The 16,358-nt window shown below is 49.6% G+C and overlaps 2 protein-coding genes across 2 annotated transcripts; both read left to right on the top strand.

Annotated features, from left to right (window-relative positions):
- Positions 1–2,408: 2,408 nt before the first annotated feature.
- Positions 2,409–7,465, top strand: BO87DRAFT_61828 (phospholipid-translocating P-type ATPase domain-containing protein). Its single transcript, XM_025629430.1, has 4 exons — positions 2,409–3,038; positions 3,099–6,035; positions 6,088–6,317; positions 6,365–7,465. Exons 1-4 carry the CDS (start codon positions 2,559–2,561, stop codon positions 7,257–7,259), a joined length of 4,542 nt encoding a protein of 1,513 aa, XP_025479524.1. The 5' UTR covers positions 2,409–2,558; the 3' UTR covers positions 7,260–7,465.
- Positions 7,466–8,282: 817 nt separating this feature from the next.
- On the top strand, positions 8,283–15,352 carry BO87DRAFT_61793 (putative tRNA-splicing endonuclease). The gene is made up of 4 exons (XM_025629429.1): positions 8,283–8,450; positions 8,512–14,638; positions 14,690–14,785; positions 14,847–15,352. Exons 1-4 carry the CDS (start codon positions 8,428–8,430, stop codon positions 14,949–14,951), a joined length of 6,351 nt encoding a protein of 2,116 aa, XP_025479523.1. The 5' UTR covers positions 8,283–8,427; the 3' UTR covers positions 14,952–15,352.
- Positions 15,353–16,358: the final 1,006 nt, after the last annotated feature.

The following is a 16,358-nucleotide window of genomic DNA, read 5'->3' as shown; positions in this document are numbered from 1 at the left end:
CGGTTGTGCCATGCGGATGTGGATGCAGCTGCAGGCTGCGGCCGGTCTTGTTTGGAAGCCGCCGGGTTCGAAATTGGCAAAGGGGTAGGTAAAATCGCCAAATGAAACATTTTGTAGGCATACATTTTCGAGATCCGCTTCTATATAAATGGAAAAATATGCTCAAAGCACAGTCATTTGTCGATGGGAATATTGCGGCCCCCCACGGCCAAGGGTAGAGACTGTAACGCGAAATCGCAAGTTCGTGAGGTATTTAAAAATTGGGAGAATCATGGTAAATTAGCCGAGCTTTGGGGGTACGTAACGGGACTGCCTACTCAGCCTCCCGCCCAGGGTGGACATCGAGATTTGTTTGTGCTAATGCAAATGGGCGTATAATTTTGGAACATAAAACTGAAGGACACATCTTTTGAATGTCCACCGCAATAAAAAGAAAATAAGCGTTTCATGCTCATATGGCTAAACATACCTCCACGCTCATTGTTAGATGATCGGTTATAGGATCTGGCTTACTGAAACAGTCACAGAGTGATCTTCTTCTAGCCCCCATAAACAGTAAAGGTTAGTATGAACTACGCGCAATAGGTATGGGACCGCGCCAAACCGCATCAGGAAGACTGGTCTTCCCACTAACAGAAGCAGCCAAGACTGGAAAAGGAGTAGAATATGCATGAAGCATGACTGGGCAAAAGGGGAACGAGAATGTCAGGTACCCGTGCCTGGGGAACAATAGACATGAGTGTATTGGAGACGGATGCTTTTATATCCGGGATCCTGAAGCGCACTGGTGCTAGTAGACCCTGCACAGTCCATGTGCAATTCTACAATGCAAGACTAGGAGGACCGTTGGCTCAATATATGCAGTTAGCACGGATTTCTGTGGTACCTCCGAATCTCCGCGCTCCGTAGGTGGACCTATCCATGGATGCCATCAGCATGTGCCGTCCCGGACGGCTGTTAGCCTGTTTCAGGCTCCGTATCCCGACCCAGACTCCCAAGCACCCCCAAGGTACGGAGTACAGGAGGAAGGGGAAGCCTACCATCTAACGCGACAGCTTCCGTTCCATGAAGGGTCGTTGAGTGGTTCGGCCTGAACATATCTATACGCTGTTGTCTTGCCTATCCATGCATGTTACATCCTGGCGGTCCAATTCCTCCCTTCGGGGAGTAATTAGAATGTCTCATCGCTGGGATGGCGGGAGATCAGCTTCAAGTTAAGGAGTGCGACTGGAGGTGCCATTACTTGCCATGACATCCGATTGGTGTGCAAGTGAAGAACTGAAGAGATGAAGAAGGGCAAACCGGAGACACGGTGTCTATAAATAATAAATCAAGACATCGTTCGCGCAGTTTGATGGAAAGCCGACCAAATTCACGGAATTCCGATAATCCCGTCGAAGAGGGGCCTGGGATACACACAAAGTAGTAAGAAGACCAACGTCGAAAGGGCTCCATTCTGATCAGCGTCCTCAAATGTACCCATGCGCAGTCTAGGGCGAGGCTGGTAAACCCGGTCGGAGATTCCACACACCATGAAGTAGGCTGTAGTGGAAATCAGTACACAGTAGAGAATTTTTAGATGACCATTGAGAAGAACAATTCATGATAGGGAAAATGACCATTGTCTCCAGGCATCATAATTGGTACACAGGAGATAATAGTGGCGATTGTTGTTCTGTTGTTGTGCTCGATTGTACTCCATAGCAGGGGTGAGGCAGGTACCTGACGGGGGCCCGGCACAGGACTTACAGCATCCATAGGTAAACGGCAAAAGCCCCCATAGGCCTAGCTAGTAATCACTTCATGGATCATATCCAGGAGTTGCTTAGTAGTTTCCATGTAGATGAAACATGAACCCAAAGTCCATCTGATTGGAGACCGACCCATCTGCCCGGTTACAATTGAAAATTTACAAAGTCGGGGAGGGCATGTTTACCATACGGAGCTGACAAACACTGGAAAATTACGCCTTCTGGCACTCCCCGTATTGTGCCTGTATTACACAGCCGTCCGTCTGCTCCCCCCGGGGGCCCTCCAGGAGGGATTGTCGGCTGGGCTGGCTCTCCAAGAAACTGACGCTGTCCTTAAGCCTCTTTCTTACTCTTGCCTCTGGAGGACCGGTTCCTTTTTTGCATGAGTTTCTTGGTTTCTTTCTTCTCGTTTGCTTTGCCCTCGACATTCTTTCGTTAATGGCACACGAATGCATAATCCTCAGTAACCCTCGATCTTTTCCCCCTCCGCTCGTTTCACCTTCCTGACTGCCTTGTGTTCGGGCGTCCCTTGGTGTTAATTTGACGCCTTCATTCCTTCTCGTTCACATTTGACCTACTTAAGCGCCTATCAGCATAAATTGCGAACTTGCCTACCCACAGTCCCTGTACATACGGCCTTCGATTTCCTACTGCACTCAAAACAAACCCGCGACGGAAATAACAAGTCGATTTCGCGAGCTGGCTGCGCTGCCGGAGTCCAGCTCGTCGCTGCGGATGCTATCCTTTCAACGGTTCAACCAGCACATCGCTCATTTTATGCCCTTGATAGGGCTGACAGTAGCCTAAATGGCTTCAATCGACTTGGGCGCAGAGTTCAATGACAGCGGTAACGACATCCGGGAGGTTAGCAGCAACGTTTCGAAACCGACAAAGCGCCAACGATGGGCAACACAACGCAGAGCCGGCGCAGGCGGCACCCGGAAGCGCGTCTCAATAGTGGATCGCTTGCATAAGAAGAACCTAGATGCGAAGGAGGAGATGCCGAAAACAAGTACAGCCAATTCCCCTACGTCGACGAAATCACCTACTTCTCAACAAACAACTACAAGCACGGAAAGCCCTACCGGGTCTAGCAACAGACGCATTTACTTCAATATCCCTATACCGGAGAGTGAAAGGGACGAAGACGGCCGTCCCATGGCAGCGTATCCTAGAAACAAGATCCGGACCGCAAAATATACTGCTTTGTCTTTCGTTCCGAAAAACATTTGGTTCCAGTTCCAGAACATTGCAAATATCTATTTCCTCTTCATCATTATTCTGAGTGTATGACCCTATCCTTGAGATATAGTGCAGAGTACCGGAAAAGCTCATTGAAAGCTCTAGTTTTTCTCGATCTTCGGCGTCTCTGATCCCGCCCTTAACACCGTGCCTCTTATCGTCATTGTTGTGCTTACCTCGATCAAAGATGCCATCGAAGACTTTCGGCGTACAGTTCTGGACAACGAACTGAACAACTCTCCCGTATATCGCTTAATAGACTGGACCAACGTGAATTCGACCGAGGATAATGTTTCTCTCTGGCGCCAGTTCAAAAAAGCGTGTACTAGGGCGACGGTCCAGACCTACAGGGCGATGAAGGGCCTTGTCCAGAAGAATAAGAACTCTCAGCAACAAGTCAAAGACAACCGGCGGTTGACATTTATGACGACCGTATCGCCAAGGGCTTCAATGTCTTCCCAGCAAGACGAGGACGACGCTATCCAGATGATTCCCGTTTCCACACCAGCACCAGAGGCATGCCCGGACTGGCCACTTCCAGTTGGCAATCATGACCAATATTTGCACCCCGACAAATTGGCTCGGGATAGCTTGGCTACTCCAACTCCTGCTGCTCATCCACCGAAAGGCGGCAGTATAGTGGATATGTCAAAGCAGACGCTGGGTAATGCTCGTTTCAAGCGTGACTTTTGGAAAAATATCCAAGTTGGAGACTTTGTTCGTTTGTACAATGGGGATCAGATTCCCGCTGATGTTGTTCTGCTCTCGACTTCCGACCCGGACGGCGCGTGCTACGTGGAAACGAAGAGTTTGGATGGTGAAACGAACCTGAAGGTCAGGCAAGCTTTAAATTGTGGGCGTCAGGTTCGACATGCTAGAGATTGTGAAAAATGCGAGTTCGTGATTGATAGCGAGGCTCCTCATCCGAACCTGTATGCCTACAATGGTGCTTTGCGCTGGGAACAGCGCGATCCAACCTACTCAGACACCCCTCGAAAGGAGATGGTTGAGCCGATAACAATTAACAACGTGCTCCTCCGCGGTTGCTTCCTTCGCAATACAGAATGGGCCCTCGGAGTCGTTATCTTTACCGGAGAAGAAACCAAGGTCATGCTAAACTCCGGTGAAACCCCTTCCAAAAAGCCTCGGCTCGCCAAGGATCTTAATTGGAACGTCATATATAACTTCGTCATTCTATTCATCATGTGCCTTATCTGTGGCATTGGCAACGCGATCGCTTGGGGTGATCCTGATGCATCGCTTGACTACTTCGATTTTGGGTCATACGGAAGTACACCTGCTGTTACCGGTCTCATTACCTTCTGGGTCGCAGTCATCTTATTCCAAAACTTGGTGCCTATTTCGCTATATATTTCACTCGAAATTGTCCGAACCATTCAAGCTGTGTTTATTCACAGTGATGTTTTTATGTATTATGACAAGCTGGGAATGTCATGTGTACCCAAGTCTTGGAATATTTCCGATGACGTCGGTCAAATCGAATACATCTTCTCAGACAAGACTGGAACGCTGACTCAGAATGTCATGGATTTCAAAAAGTGTACTATCAATGGAGTTTCATATGGCGAAGCATTCACGGAAGCGCAGATTGGCATTGTTCGACGAGAAGGAGGCGACGCTGATGCTGTAGCCGCGAGAGCCCACGAAAAGCTGGCTGCCGACACAGTCATGATGGTTGACATGCTTCGCAAAATGTATGACAACCCTTATATGCGCGAGGAAAACTTGACTTTCATAGCGCCAAGCTACGTGGCGGACTTGGGCGGCCAAGCTGGTGAGGAGCAACGGAAAGCAACAGAGCACTTCATGCTAGCCCTTGCGGTGTGCCATACTGTCATTACCGAGCATACTCCTGGAGATCCTCCGCAAATCGAGTTTCAAGCGCAATCCCCAGATGAGGCTGCTCTTGTCAGCACAGCAAGAGACTGTGGCTTTACTCTTCTTGGCCGATCAAACGATGATCTTATTGTCAACGTCCTCGGCGAGGAGAGGACATATACGGTTCTCAATACCTTGGAATTCAACTCAACGAGAAAACGAATGAGCGCAATCCTCCGCATGCCTGATGGTAGTATACGGCTCTTCTGTAAGGGTGCGGATAGTATCATCTATTCGCGTCTGGCCCCAGGCAAGCAGCAGGAGCTTCGAAAGACAACTGCAGAGCACTTGGAAATATTTGCAAACGAAGGTCTGCGAACTTTGTGTATCGCATATCGAGATCTCAGCGAAGATGAATACCGAGCGTGGAGCAAGGAACATGATTCGGCTGCTGCTGCGCTCACTGACCGCGAAGAGAAGCTCGAGCAGGTAGCAAGCGAGATAGAGCAAAACCTCATGCTTATAGGCGGTACAGCGATTGAGGACAGATTGCAAGATGGGGTTCCGGACACCATTTCGTTGCTAGCAGATGCAGGCATCAAGCTATGGGTTCTCACTGGCGACAAGGTCGAGACTGCGATCAACATTGGCTACTCATGCAACCTTCTCAGCAATGATATGGAGCTGATAGTGTTCAATGTTCCTGGAGATCAGCTAGAGCGCGCATCACAGGAACTGGACAACCAGCTGCAGCGATTCGGACTGATTGGTTCAGATGCAGAACTTCTTGCCGCTCGTCACGATCATAGGCCGCCACCGCCAACACATGCCGTGGTCATTGACGGTGATACGCTCAAGTTGATGCTCGGCGATGAGCTGAAGCAGAGGTTTCTCCTACTATGCAAGCAGTGTAAATCAGTTTTATGCTGTCGCGTCAGTCCTGCTCAGAAGGCGGCTGTCGTGCGGTTGGTCAAGAATGGTCTCAACATTATGGCTCTTTCGATTGGTGATGGCGCCAATGATGTCGCCATGATTCAGGAGGCTGATATCGGTGTTGGTATACTTGGTGAAGAAGGTGGCCAGGCAGCCATGTCCTCTGACTACGCCATTGGCCAGTTTCGATTTTTGCAGCGCCTTGTTCTGGTCCATGGAAGGTATTCCTACCGACGTATGGCAGAAACAACTGCAAACTTTTTCTATAAGGTACAGTATCCTGCACTAAGCCCCCACCTACAGCGAGCTAACCCACTCCTAGAATCTGGTTTGGACGATTGCTCTTTTTTGGTACTCATTCTTCAATAATTTCGACGGCTCGTACCTTTTCGACTACACATACATTGTTCTAGTCAATGTCGCCTTCACATCATTGCCCGTTATCCTGATGGGCATATTTGATCAAGATGTTGACGACAAGGTCTCATTAGCCGTCCCCCAGTTGTACATGAGAGGCATTGAGCAGAAGGAATGGTCACAACTCAAGTTCTGGTATGGCATGATCTGCTGTTTAGTGAGACAATCACTAATGGAAATAGGCTTTATATGCTCGATGGCTTTTATCAGTCCATCATTTGCTTCTTCATGCCCTATCTTTTGTACAGCCCGTCAACTTTTGTGCACTCTAATGGCAAGGACGTCAGTGACCGGACGCGAATGGGTGTCCTCGTGGGATCCAGTGCTGTTATTGCCAGCAACACCTACATCTTGATGAACTGCTACCGCTGGGATTGGTTAACGGTCTTAATCAATGTCGTCAGCTCCCTTCTTATCTTCCTTTGGACCGGCATCTACTCCTCATTGGAAGCATCAACAACCTTTTACAACGCAGGGGCCCAAGTGTACAGTGCCCTGTCATATTGGGTTGTGCTTTTGTTGACGGTCACGATATGCCTCCTGCCGCGCTTCACTGTTAAAGCGTTCCAAAAGGTTTTCTTCCCTCTCGACGTGGATATCATTCGTGAGCAGGTCTCTCAGGGTAAATTCAAGTTCCTGGACCAGTATGAAGGAACAGTTCCTCCGAGGGCGGCAGCAGCAGCAGGATCTACCGCCTTTAGTGATGAGTCGTCGACATCTTCCGACTTCGTGAAGCCTATTCAACCCAGCTTGAAACAAGATCCCTTTTCGGATGAACAGCAGATATACTCTCCCTCCATCGTTCCCACCATTCACACTCACCGGCCACGCGGAAGCAACGGGACAAATTATGCGTCAAGCCTTGACACGACTCGACTGCCTCATCCACAGCCAGTTGATTATATTCATCAATCAACTGAACGAACACGACATTCATTCGAGAGAGTACAACATGGCTTCGGAGTGACTCACGATTATTCAGCAGGAGAGCTGACAAGAGAGTCATCTTTTGCTGGTGCCCAAGAACCGCATAGCCCTCTTCATGGTGCTCACGACCCTCCGTTCCACGCCATATAACCCCGTCTCTTATCTTGCAGCGTACATAGCTCGATATCTTCCGCGCCTCTCATTCTCAAACGCTCTTCTTTCAATGTTTCCCTTGACGAAAACCCTGTCTCCTTTTCTGTCCATGCAATCAATCTGTTACCCATTTCTGTTTGACGAGCAAATTCCCATATTCCCCGATAGAAGGCGTTCGGTTCAGAATCGGTTGGAGGTCCGGCGCAAGTGTGTTTTTATCTCTTGTTATAACTTTTTTGCATTGCTTTCATCAGCGCCTGGGGTCACCCCCAGTTCTTTCGTTCTACCTCCACTAAAGGCCCTATGCATTGACAAGAGGCCTGAAAGTCTTCACACAAACCCTTTCCTTCTAATTCCTGTACAAAGCTTTTCTAACAACTGCGCATTCACTCAACGAACCTTTCTCCTTTAATCCTTCTGTTCAATCGATTTCAAGCATCTCCGCATATGTTTCTCTTGAATTGGTACTAGTACTTCGGGGCCGGCACGTGGAAACGAATCATATGCGGGGTGGAGGTTATGGGACTTATGTATTCTACTGAAGAGCTCAATGAGTACTGCTGATGCGGGTATCACTTCTGTAAGACTCCGTTGTATCCACCCTGAATTTGGTAAATATGTGTAGATTCACCACCACTCCTGGAACTGGTCTGTACCTTCCCATTTGGGTAAGCGGAAGGCGAATCTTGACTCGAGGCGCGTCAAGGCGCGTAAAGTGGCCGACCACCCGGCTTCACCGCCTTTGATATCCTCCAATCACGACGACTGCAAGGACCGCGCCGGTTTACTCCGTCCTTCATTCACTTCTCCAAATCGACTTTCTCTCTTTGCGAATCTTATTCCCTTTCCTCGCTTCTTCTTTTCCCCTAGCTGACTCGGGGGGTGCAATTCTTGACTCACGGCGTGGACCAGATTTGACCTCTCATTCCGGTCATTACCATCACCTCCAGCTCTATACACACTTCATCGCCGGTTTGTGCTGAGCACATTCCGACTCTCTAATTCCCCCTCAGGTGCTCAGTTGCAACGGGTAGCCATGATTATATAGTAGGCTACACTGGGATGCTTCTTTCTTTGCCTTGTCGCTAGAGAAAGCTCGATCTCGGCCTGTTTCTGGAGGAATGCGCTGTTTCCCTGACATAGTCCAAATACCGAAGACACAGCCATGGAATTCATGGATATCATTGGGTGGGTATAGACCTCATATTAGTATTGCTTTCTACTGACGCGTAATAACTCTTTTCAACAGAGAGCTACAATCGCTCCCCGATAGTATTCATATTCTCTGCCCCCGAAAACACGATGACGACCATGCGCGATACGATGATGTGAACCAAGTGGATGAAACTGGGAAGTCTGTTGCGGATTTGGTGTCGGAGGCCAACAGCCGCAAGGAGAAGTTCTTGTCATGCATGAGGATATTGGCGTATAATCAAGAGGGGGTGGAGGAAGTACAGACGTGGATATGGAGAAAATTGGACGACTCACTTGAGAAGTGCGACCTCTGCATCAAGCAATACTATACGGGAAAGATATGGCTCATGGAACATCTCAAGGAAAGTTATGATGATGAGGATATTGACAAGTTTTCTCGATTGCTTGACGAATGGGACATCAAGCGTATTACAAGAAATCTCACAACGGCAACAGCAAAGCTTAAGGAAGTCCCGCCCCAGGAGATCGGGCTCCATGTGCTGGATCGAGCTTCTCTACTCTCAATATTTGAGACTTTGAGTTGTGACGCTATGCTCCGTAATGACAGCCTTCTGCAGGAGTACTTTGATCTACCGTTCAAGTTAATACAGACGAAACGCAGTCTGAAAGTGTCTGACTACATCCCCGCCGTCACTCGATTTCTTTTTGACCCCAACCAAAACCGCAGCTTCTGGGCCATCCATTCTTGGATGCGTTACGCCCGTCCCCCGACGACAATGGAATTTGACTGGGCAGTCAAAGAAGGGCTTCTTGATGCGCTAATGACGGCTTCCCAGCAGCCGACGCAGTTAGCTGTAATCCAACGGCTGTGGCGTGGTATGCAGCTTGTCGTAAGACGATTGGACAAGGACCAGATTACCCATCATTTACGGGCGCTGGAAATTGATCCCTGCCGCCTCTCCGTGGACCACCTTGGTATCCAATCTCCCGGATTACGCTTCCTCCTGAACACCATACAGATATTCCTGGAAAAGGCACCGGGTGACTTCTGGGATGCAATGCAAACAATATCGCCTCAGGCTTTAATTGAGCTAGTCTTCTATAACCCTCAGTTGGATGCTTTCTTGATGCAAGCTACTGAGGGTGAGCCGTACGAGAAATCTGCAATGAAGGACATGTTGTCATGGATTAGTCCATTCATGTCGTCACTGAAAGGTGCTCATCAACCTTCGGCCTGCAGATCCCTTGTCTACCAGCTTCTTGACCGATTGCAAGATGTGCGATTCCCGAATCTCGCCCGTTACCATTGTTTTCATACTGGACTAGCGATATTGCTCCATACACTTCGCAGTTTCACCGACCATGAGTCGTCAAGGGGATCTGTGGAGCGTATTGTGTTGTCAGAGACCCTGGGCGTCGTAAGCGCCAACATTGAAACCATCCTGAAGCCTCCTCAATTTGCGGTTGAGCAGGGTCGTCAGCGAGAAATAGCCTCTCTCTGTATGGATGTCATTCGCAACACGCTTGCTCTCGAGTGCCAATCGCTCAAGAGTGATTATGAAGTCATCCTCCGACATAATACACTTCAACATGGAGTGAGTACATATTCCGCCACGATATGGGATGCAGTCGTCAAACATTTGCATGAGGATAATCTGGCCCTGTCAACGTCTGCATTGCTTGGGATTTTGCCGCTGGTCGGTCTCGAGAAGTTTCCCACGAAAGGAGAATCTAGCCCGGAGAAGACACATTTCAATGTTATCTATGGGCATCTCACTCATCTCTCCTGCCAGATCATAGAGCGCCTTGCAGACTTCAGGCCCGAGCATCTTGATGAACTTTTCAAGAGTCAAGATACTAGTAGTGCTCTGATTTCTGCTCTTTTCGCGGCGGATTTGAACACTTACCAGGCTGCTGTGGATCTCATCAAGAATGTTAGCGGCCAGTCTGCTCGGCGGGATGCAATCTCCCATCTTCTGCAATCCTTCTTCATCACGACCATGTATGGGCTGAGTTGGTCTTTCCGACGGATCTCGAACATGAAAACATTTGCCTCTGCCCCGAGGATGTTACACACGGGGACGGACATTGTTGATATCCTCTGCGATAGTCAAACTGGCATGCTCAGAACACGGAAGCTCGCTGACCGCAGGGAAGTATTGTCACTGCAAAAACTCTGGGAGTATCTCTGGCAAGCTTTGACAACAATTTTCGACGAGACGGAGACATGGCACTTACGAGGAAACGACAAGGCTGTGATGTTAGAGTTTTGTCGAGATACCATCCAATTTGCAGATCTTCTTTTCGGGCAGTATGGTGTCTTCTTGAGCGCTGTCGTTGACGCAGATCCAAATCAAGAGAACTCTGCCCGTGAGAACTTCCTGAAGTCTGCAACCACAACGATGAGCGCAATGGTCAAATGGCTTCGACTGAAAGATGAATACTTAGCGACAACCTTGGTTGGGCTCGTGTCTAAGATTCTGCGACGCTTAGGGGAACTAAGCGTGACCACCGTGAAACAGGATGCATTGAGCTTTATCGAGGGCGTGGCAGTAAATGGTTCCATCAAGACTATATTGACACTGCGCGAAAAGGCGGAGCTTGTACGAGCTCTTGAAGCCTACTACAAGAAGCCTGTTGTTACTGCTTCCACCGCCAGCCTCAAGAAGCAAAGCACAATCACGGCTTTCGCTAAACCAGCCGAGCTTTCAGCCACCCCAAGCCCGTCTAGGTCCGCTGACGACTATGATGATAACGTCCCAGATGATGTCTTGCTTCAGCTGTCGAGGTCTGTCGAGCTCAATAAGGAAAGGGTAGCTACAGAAGCCAAGAAAAAGGCAGAAAGAGCTGCCAAGGCCCTTCCAGCAATCCCCAAACCATCCCCAGCGCCATTAAGACCGGCCGTGACTGTCCAAGCGTTCCGTGAGAAGCGTGAAAGAGAACGAGAAGCCAAGAAGAAGCGTGATATGGCTGAGCTAGCGCGCCTAAAGAAGGGCCTTCCCGCGCTAGGTGTGGCTGAGCAAACCGCTGAACAGGGCTCTGGGCTTGCTGGAATTGGAGTCAAGGGCAAGGACCACACCCCTGCTGAGAGTATGATGGTCTCATCTGGATCGGAATCGGAATCAGAAAGCGAAGATGAGATTGATAAAGAGCTTTTCGGGGCCAAAGCCAGGAAGCCTGATGCGGTTAAGGCATACGAGGAGAGCAAGCGGATGTCATTGAAGCAACAAGGGCCAGTCAAGAAGATCAAGCAAGTGCGGTCTGCAAAAGATATGCGTGCACGACTCGCCCCCGATCTCTCCTCTTTGCACCGCACAATACTTGCCTGGGACTTCTTCGCGAATGGCGATCTTCCGCCAAACTCCGGACGTACGGACTACAGCCTAGTTTCTAACGCTTTCAGAGACCCTGTTGAGTATCAAAAAACATTCGAGCCGCTCCTTATACTGGAGGCATGGCAAGGATTCCAGTCCTCAAAGGAAGAGGGTACATTTAAGCCTTTTGAAGTGAAAGTTGCCACGCGGTTGTCTGTGGATTCGTTCGTCGAAGTCAGTACGGCTATACCAGCTATGGAGGCCAAGGACTTTGGGCTTGGTGAAGCCGACATTGTCCTGCTGTCGAAAGCAAGCTCACCGACCGGCGATTCATCGGCTCCTCATTGCTTGGCCAGGGTCTCTGGCATCAACAGAAAGAAGGGAATGGTCGAGATTTCCTATAGAGTCAACCCCGGTAATCCTTTCATCAATTCTCTTGGTCCGGGAGCCATAATCTGGGGCGCAAAGATTACGTCCCTAACCCCACTGGAACGTGAATATGGTGCACTCATGGCTTTGCAGTATTATGACCTCTGTGAAGAGATTGTAAGAGCGAAGCCGTCACCGATCCTGAATTACTCGGATGCCAGTCTGAAGCCCATTGCAGAGAATTATACGGTCAATTCTGCACAAGCCAAAGCAATCATGTCTGCGCTTGATAATGATGCTTTCACTCTCATCCAGGGACCTCCAGGATCTGGAAAGACCAAGACAATTGTGGCACTCGTGGGTGCCTTATTGAGTAATGTCCTTGGTAACCAAGGTGTTGCTATTTCACGGCCTATGGGAAATGCCAAGCCCGCTGGTGGAAGGACGACTACATCGAAGAAGCTCTTGGTTTGCGCTCCCAGTAATGCCGCTGTTGACGAGTTGGTCATGAGATTCAAGGAGGGAGTGAAGACTATACATGGTCGTCAGGAGAAGCTCTCTGTTATCCGCTTAGGAAGAAGCGATGCCATCAACACCAATGTACTTGACGTCACCCTAGATGAATTGGTCAACGCTAGGTTAAACCAGACAGCACGCAAAGATCCAGGGGAGCGAGATCTACAGAAAATCTACATGGAGCACAAAGCTGCAGATACCGCTTTCAAGGAGACTCGGGCTCGGATGGATCAGTGCCGAGCACAAGGGTTGCCCGTTCCCGCGGAGTTGGAGCGAGAATTTGACCTGCTAAAGAAGAAAAAGACACAACTGAGCCAGGAGATTGATAGCGCCAGAGATAAGAACCACTCGGCAGCCCGAGACGCTGAACTAAATAGGCGACGCATCCAGCAGGAGATCATCGATGGCGCTCATGTTATATGTGCGACGCTGAGCGGAAGTGGCCACGAAATGTTCCAAAATCTTAGCATCGAGTTCGAAACCGTTGTGATTGATGAAGCGGCACAGTCGATTGAATTGAGTGCGTTGATCCCGTTGAAGTACGGTTGTTCTAAATGTATTCTCGTTGGTGATCCCAAGCAATTACCGCCAACTGTCTTGTCAAAGGTCGCCTCGAAGTTTCAATACGAGCAAAGTCTGTTCGTCAGAATGCAAGCCAACCACCCGAGGGATGTGCACTTGCTGGATATCCAATACCGTATGCATCCAGAAATCAGTGCATTCCCTAGTTCTGCGTTCTACGATGGCCGACTACAAGATGGTCCTAATATGGCTCAACTTCGCGTTCGGCCTTGGCATCAAAGTGAACTTCTCAGCCCTTACCGATTTTTCGACGTGCAAGGTCTTCACCAGAGTGCTGCAAAGGGACACTCGTTGATCAACATAGCAGAACTTAGGGTGGCTATGCAGCTGTATGAACGCTTGGTGACAGATTTCCGTGCCTTCAATTTCGATCGGAAGATCGGTATCATTACGCCATATAAGGGCCAACTGAGAGAACTCAAGACACAGTTCGCTGCCAGATATGGCAACGAGATCTTCAACAAAATCGACTTCAACACAACGGATGCTTTCCAGGGTAGAGAAAGCGAAGTTATTATCTTTTCTTGTGTGCGAGCCTCCAATAAAGGCATAGGTTTCTTGGCCGACATCCGTCGTATGAACGTCGGTCTCACACGTGCCAAGTCGTCTCTTTGGGTTCTGGGAAATTCTCAGGCGCTTGTCCAAGGCGAGTTTTGGAACGGTTTAATTAAAGACGCACGCCGAAGGAACGTATATACGGATGGTGATGTACTCAAGATCCTCCAGCGGCCACAGTTCACTGGGTATCAGAACGTCGACATGCTGGATGCACAGACTACGGCTTCGGTGGTGCAGCCGATGCAGCCCTCGACTGCACCTGTCTCACGACCTTCGTCAGCATCTGCGCGTAACTCCCCATCAGTGTCTGTTTCTGAACAAGAAACTCCTCCGGTGCCTCCCGATGGCCCGTCTGGAGGCGGAAATGGCCTGGATGAGACCCGCACGTGCGGATATTGTGGAAGTTTCGCTCACATGACACATAACTGCGACAATATTGACGCAAAAGAGGCAACCAGGGGTACCTGCCACAGATGTGGGGAAACTGGGCACACACGCTTCCATTGTACTGCTCCGCGATGTGTGGAATGCGGACAGTTTGGACATGTCTCACGCGAGTGCCGATCCACTAAGACTCTACCGAAACATGAGAGATCCAAAATTGCGCGGGAGGAGTCCTATTACGTACAGAACCAGAAGCAAAGAACGGAGCGCCAACGACAAAGGCAACTCGGAGGCCATGACCCCAAGGTGCCTGTTGTCCAAGCTACGCCGAGTGATGATAACAGTGGCCCAGCAAAGAGGAAACGTAACGACTCGCCACCGACAAATGCTTCGAAGGCCTCGCGGCCGCGGACTGACAAAGCAAATGCTCCTCCGCCCGAGGCTCCCAAGGGTCCGCGACGTGGCAAGATTGATGCTAACATTCCATCCAATACAGAGGTAAGAGTAACCTGTACACTTGCTTGCGATAACAACTAACCACTTCTGTAGGGATTGGTAAGACCATCTCGGGATGGCCCAGCGTATGGTCCTCTTGACAAAGGCAAACCTATCAACGGTCCTCAACCAGGAGCGGGCCCCGCAAACGTATGCTTGGTCTCCATATGAGCATATGACACACTGTTTGCTAATTTGATTTTGCCTGTAGGCACCCCCACGTTCTGGACCACCAAGACCCGGGAATGGCGCTCGACCTCCCCCGATGCGGAAAAAGAAGGAAGCCGATCCATTCATTAGGCCAAAGCGGAGATAGATAATGCGATGCCTCATGGCAGTTTGGCATATTCATCCTCGCTATATTTTCTTTTCTCTTCTCTTCTCTTCTCTTCTTTACTTTTTCTTTTGGGAGACCTATCACACATTCCATGGGTCTAATGACCGACAGTATGACATGTTGGTCCTTTACTTGCATGCATATGAGCGAGCATGGCGGGTTTTCAGTGTCTTTTCTCCATGTCTGTTTGATTCTGTATATGCATTCGGCCCGTCTTGCTTGGATGTCGCGCTTCAATCATGTACACTTTTTCATGTTTTTCTTTTTCCTACTTAGGGATAAGGTATGAAGGCTCGTGAGCATATGGAATTCTGGAATATCTCGAAGAAGGCCAGAGTTTCGGTGGCGTTTTTGTTTTGACATGGGGTTTGTCGAATTTCTGTTCTACTTTGTCTTATTTTCCTTCTGCAGAGGACAAGCGATGGCGGGAAAAGGCTGACAGAGTGTGCTTGTCCAAACATACCCTTAGACGTGAATGGCCCCCGGCTTTGGCATTTTCATTTCTGCTTCTTACCCCCTTTCAGGATAGATGAGGTCGATGTTGACGTTGGTCTTTGGCAGATGGGAGGCCTATGCCCAGTGATGGGCATGGACTATTTGCTTGTCAAGGGTAGGAGCACGTATCAATGTGAGCTGACAGGCAACAGTTGCAGGTGCCCTTGACGACGATCAGGCTGATCGGAGAAAACCCGACCATCATCCTTCTGCTTCTATATTGTCATCTTCGGGATAGCCATCTTGCATGGCTGTGGGTAGAAGATTGTGGAACATGGATTGGAATTTAATCCGATGCCCTGTCTTCAGGGGGGTTCTTGTTCTCTCCCTCGGACCAGCACCAAGGCACCCTAGGGCGATGACGACGGATCACTCGTAAGCCGACTGGACCGATGGAGCCTTCGGTTGCGATTGCAACTCCGAATCTTTCCCTATCTTGTAGACATTCACGACGGGTCCGAAGAGATCCCCGGGGACGCGGCACGCACATGGGGACCAGTCGCATATTCAGCTGTCTGTCCGTAGATCAATTCTGTCAACTCGTCTGTCAGAGCCGAGCTTGGACGGGATGAGAAGGACCGGGGTCGTGTGAGTTGCCTAGCAGGTGGGCCATCATCAAGATCGGCTCTCGCCTGGCGAGATGAACCGACATGCAGCTTTCTAAGAACTGTAGCTTACCGTGTAGTCATCTCCCGCCATCCTCCACTATTACTACCCCTACGACTAGACCCAGTAGAGTAAGTAGGACATGATGGGAGAGTAGTGTCCAGAGTGGACGCAGATGCAACATGGGAAAGGCAGCAAGCAGCATGCAGGAGTCCCACCTTGCGGCTGTGCGATCGGAGAATTTTCTCTTCGGACAACACACGGACGGTGTCGTTCAGCAGGTCA

This window comes from Aspergillus neoniger, assembly GCF_003184625.1.
Source record: "Aspergillus neoniger CBS 115656 unplaced genomic scaffold BO87scaffold_17, whole genome shotgun sequence".
Lineage (NCBI taxonomy): Eukaryota > Fungi > Ascomycota > Eurotiomycetes > Eurotiales > Aspergillaceae > Aspergillus > Aspergillus neoniger.
Note: the sequence above shows the minus strand (reverse complement) of the source record. Positions and strands in the feature narration are given on the sequence as shown.

What these genes read in the sequence shown, in the direction of transcription:
- BO87DRAFT_61828 (XM_025629430.1), top strand. Translation starts at nt 2,559, where the DNA reads ATGGCTTCAATCGACTTGGGCGCAGAGTTCAATGACAGCGGTAACGAC. An exon ending in TCTTCATCATTATTCTGAGT is followed by an intron (nt 3,039 to 3,098) that starts GTATGACCCTAT and finishes TGAAAGCTCTAG; the next exon opens with TTTTTCTCGATCTTCGGCGT. An exon ending in CTGCAAACTTTTTCTATAAG is followed by an intron (nt 6,036 to 6,087) that starts GTACAGTATCCT and finishes ACCCACTCCTAG; the next exon opens with AATCTGGTTTGGACGATTGC.
- BO87DRAFT_61793 (XM_025629429.1), top strand. Translation starts at nt 8,428, where the DNA reads ATGGAATTCATGGATATCATTGG. An exon ending in GAATTCATGGATATCATTGG is followed by an intron (nt 8,451 to 8,511) that starts GTGGGTATAGAC and finishes TCTTTTCAACAG; the next exon opens with AGAGCTACAATCGCTCCCCG. An exon ending in ACATTCCATCCAATACAGAG is followed by an intron (nt 14,639 to 14,689) that starts GTAAGAGTAACC and finishes CCACTTCTGTAG; the next exon opens with GGATTGGTAAGACCATCTCG.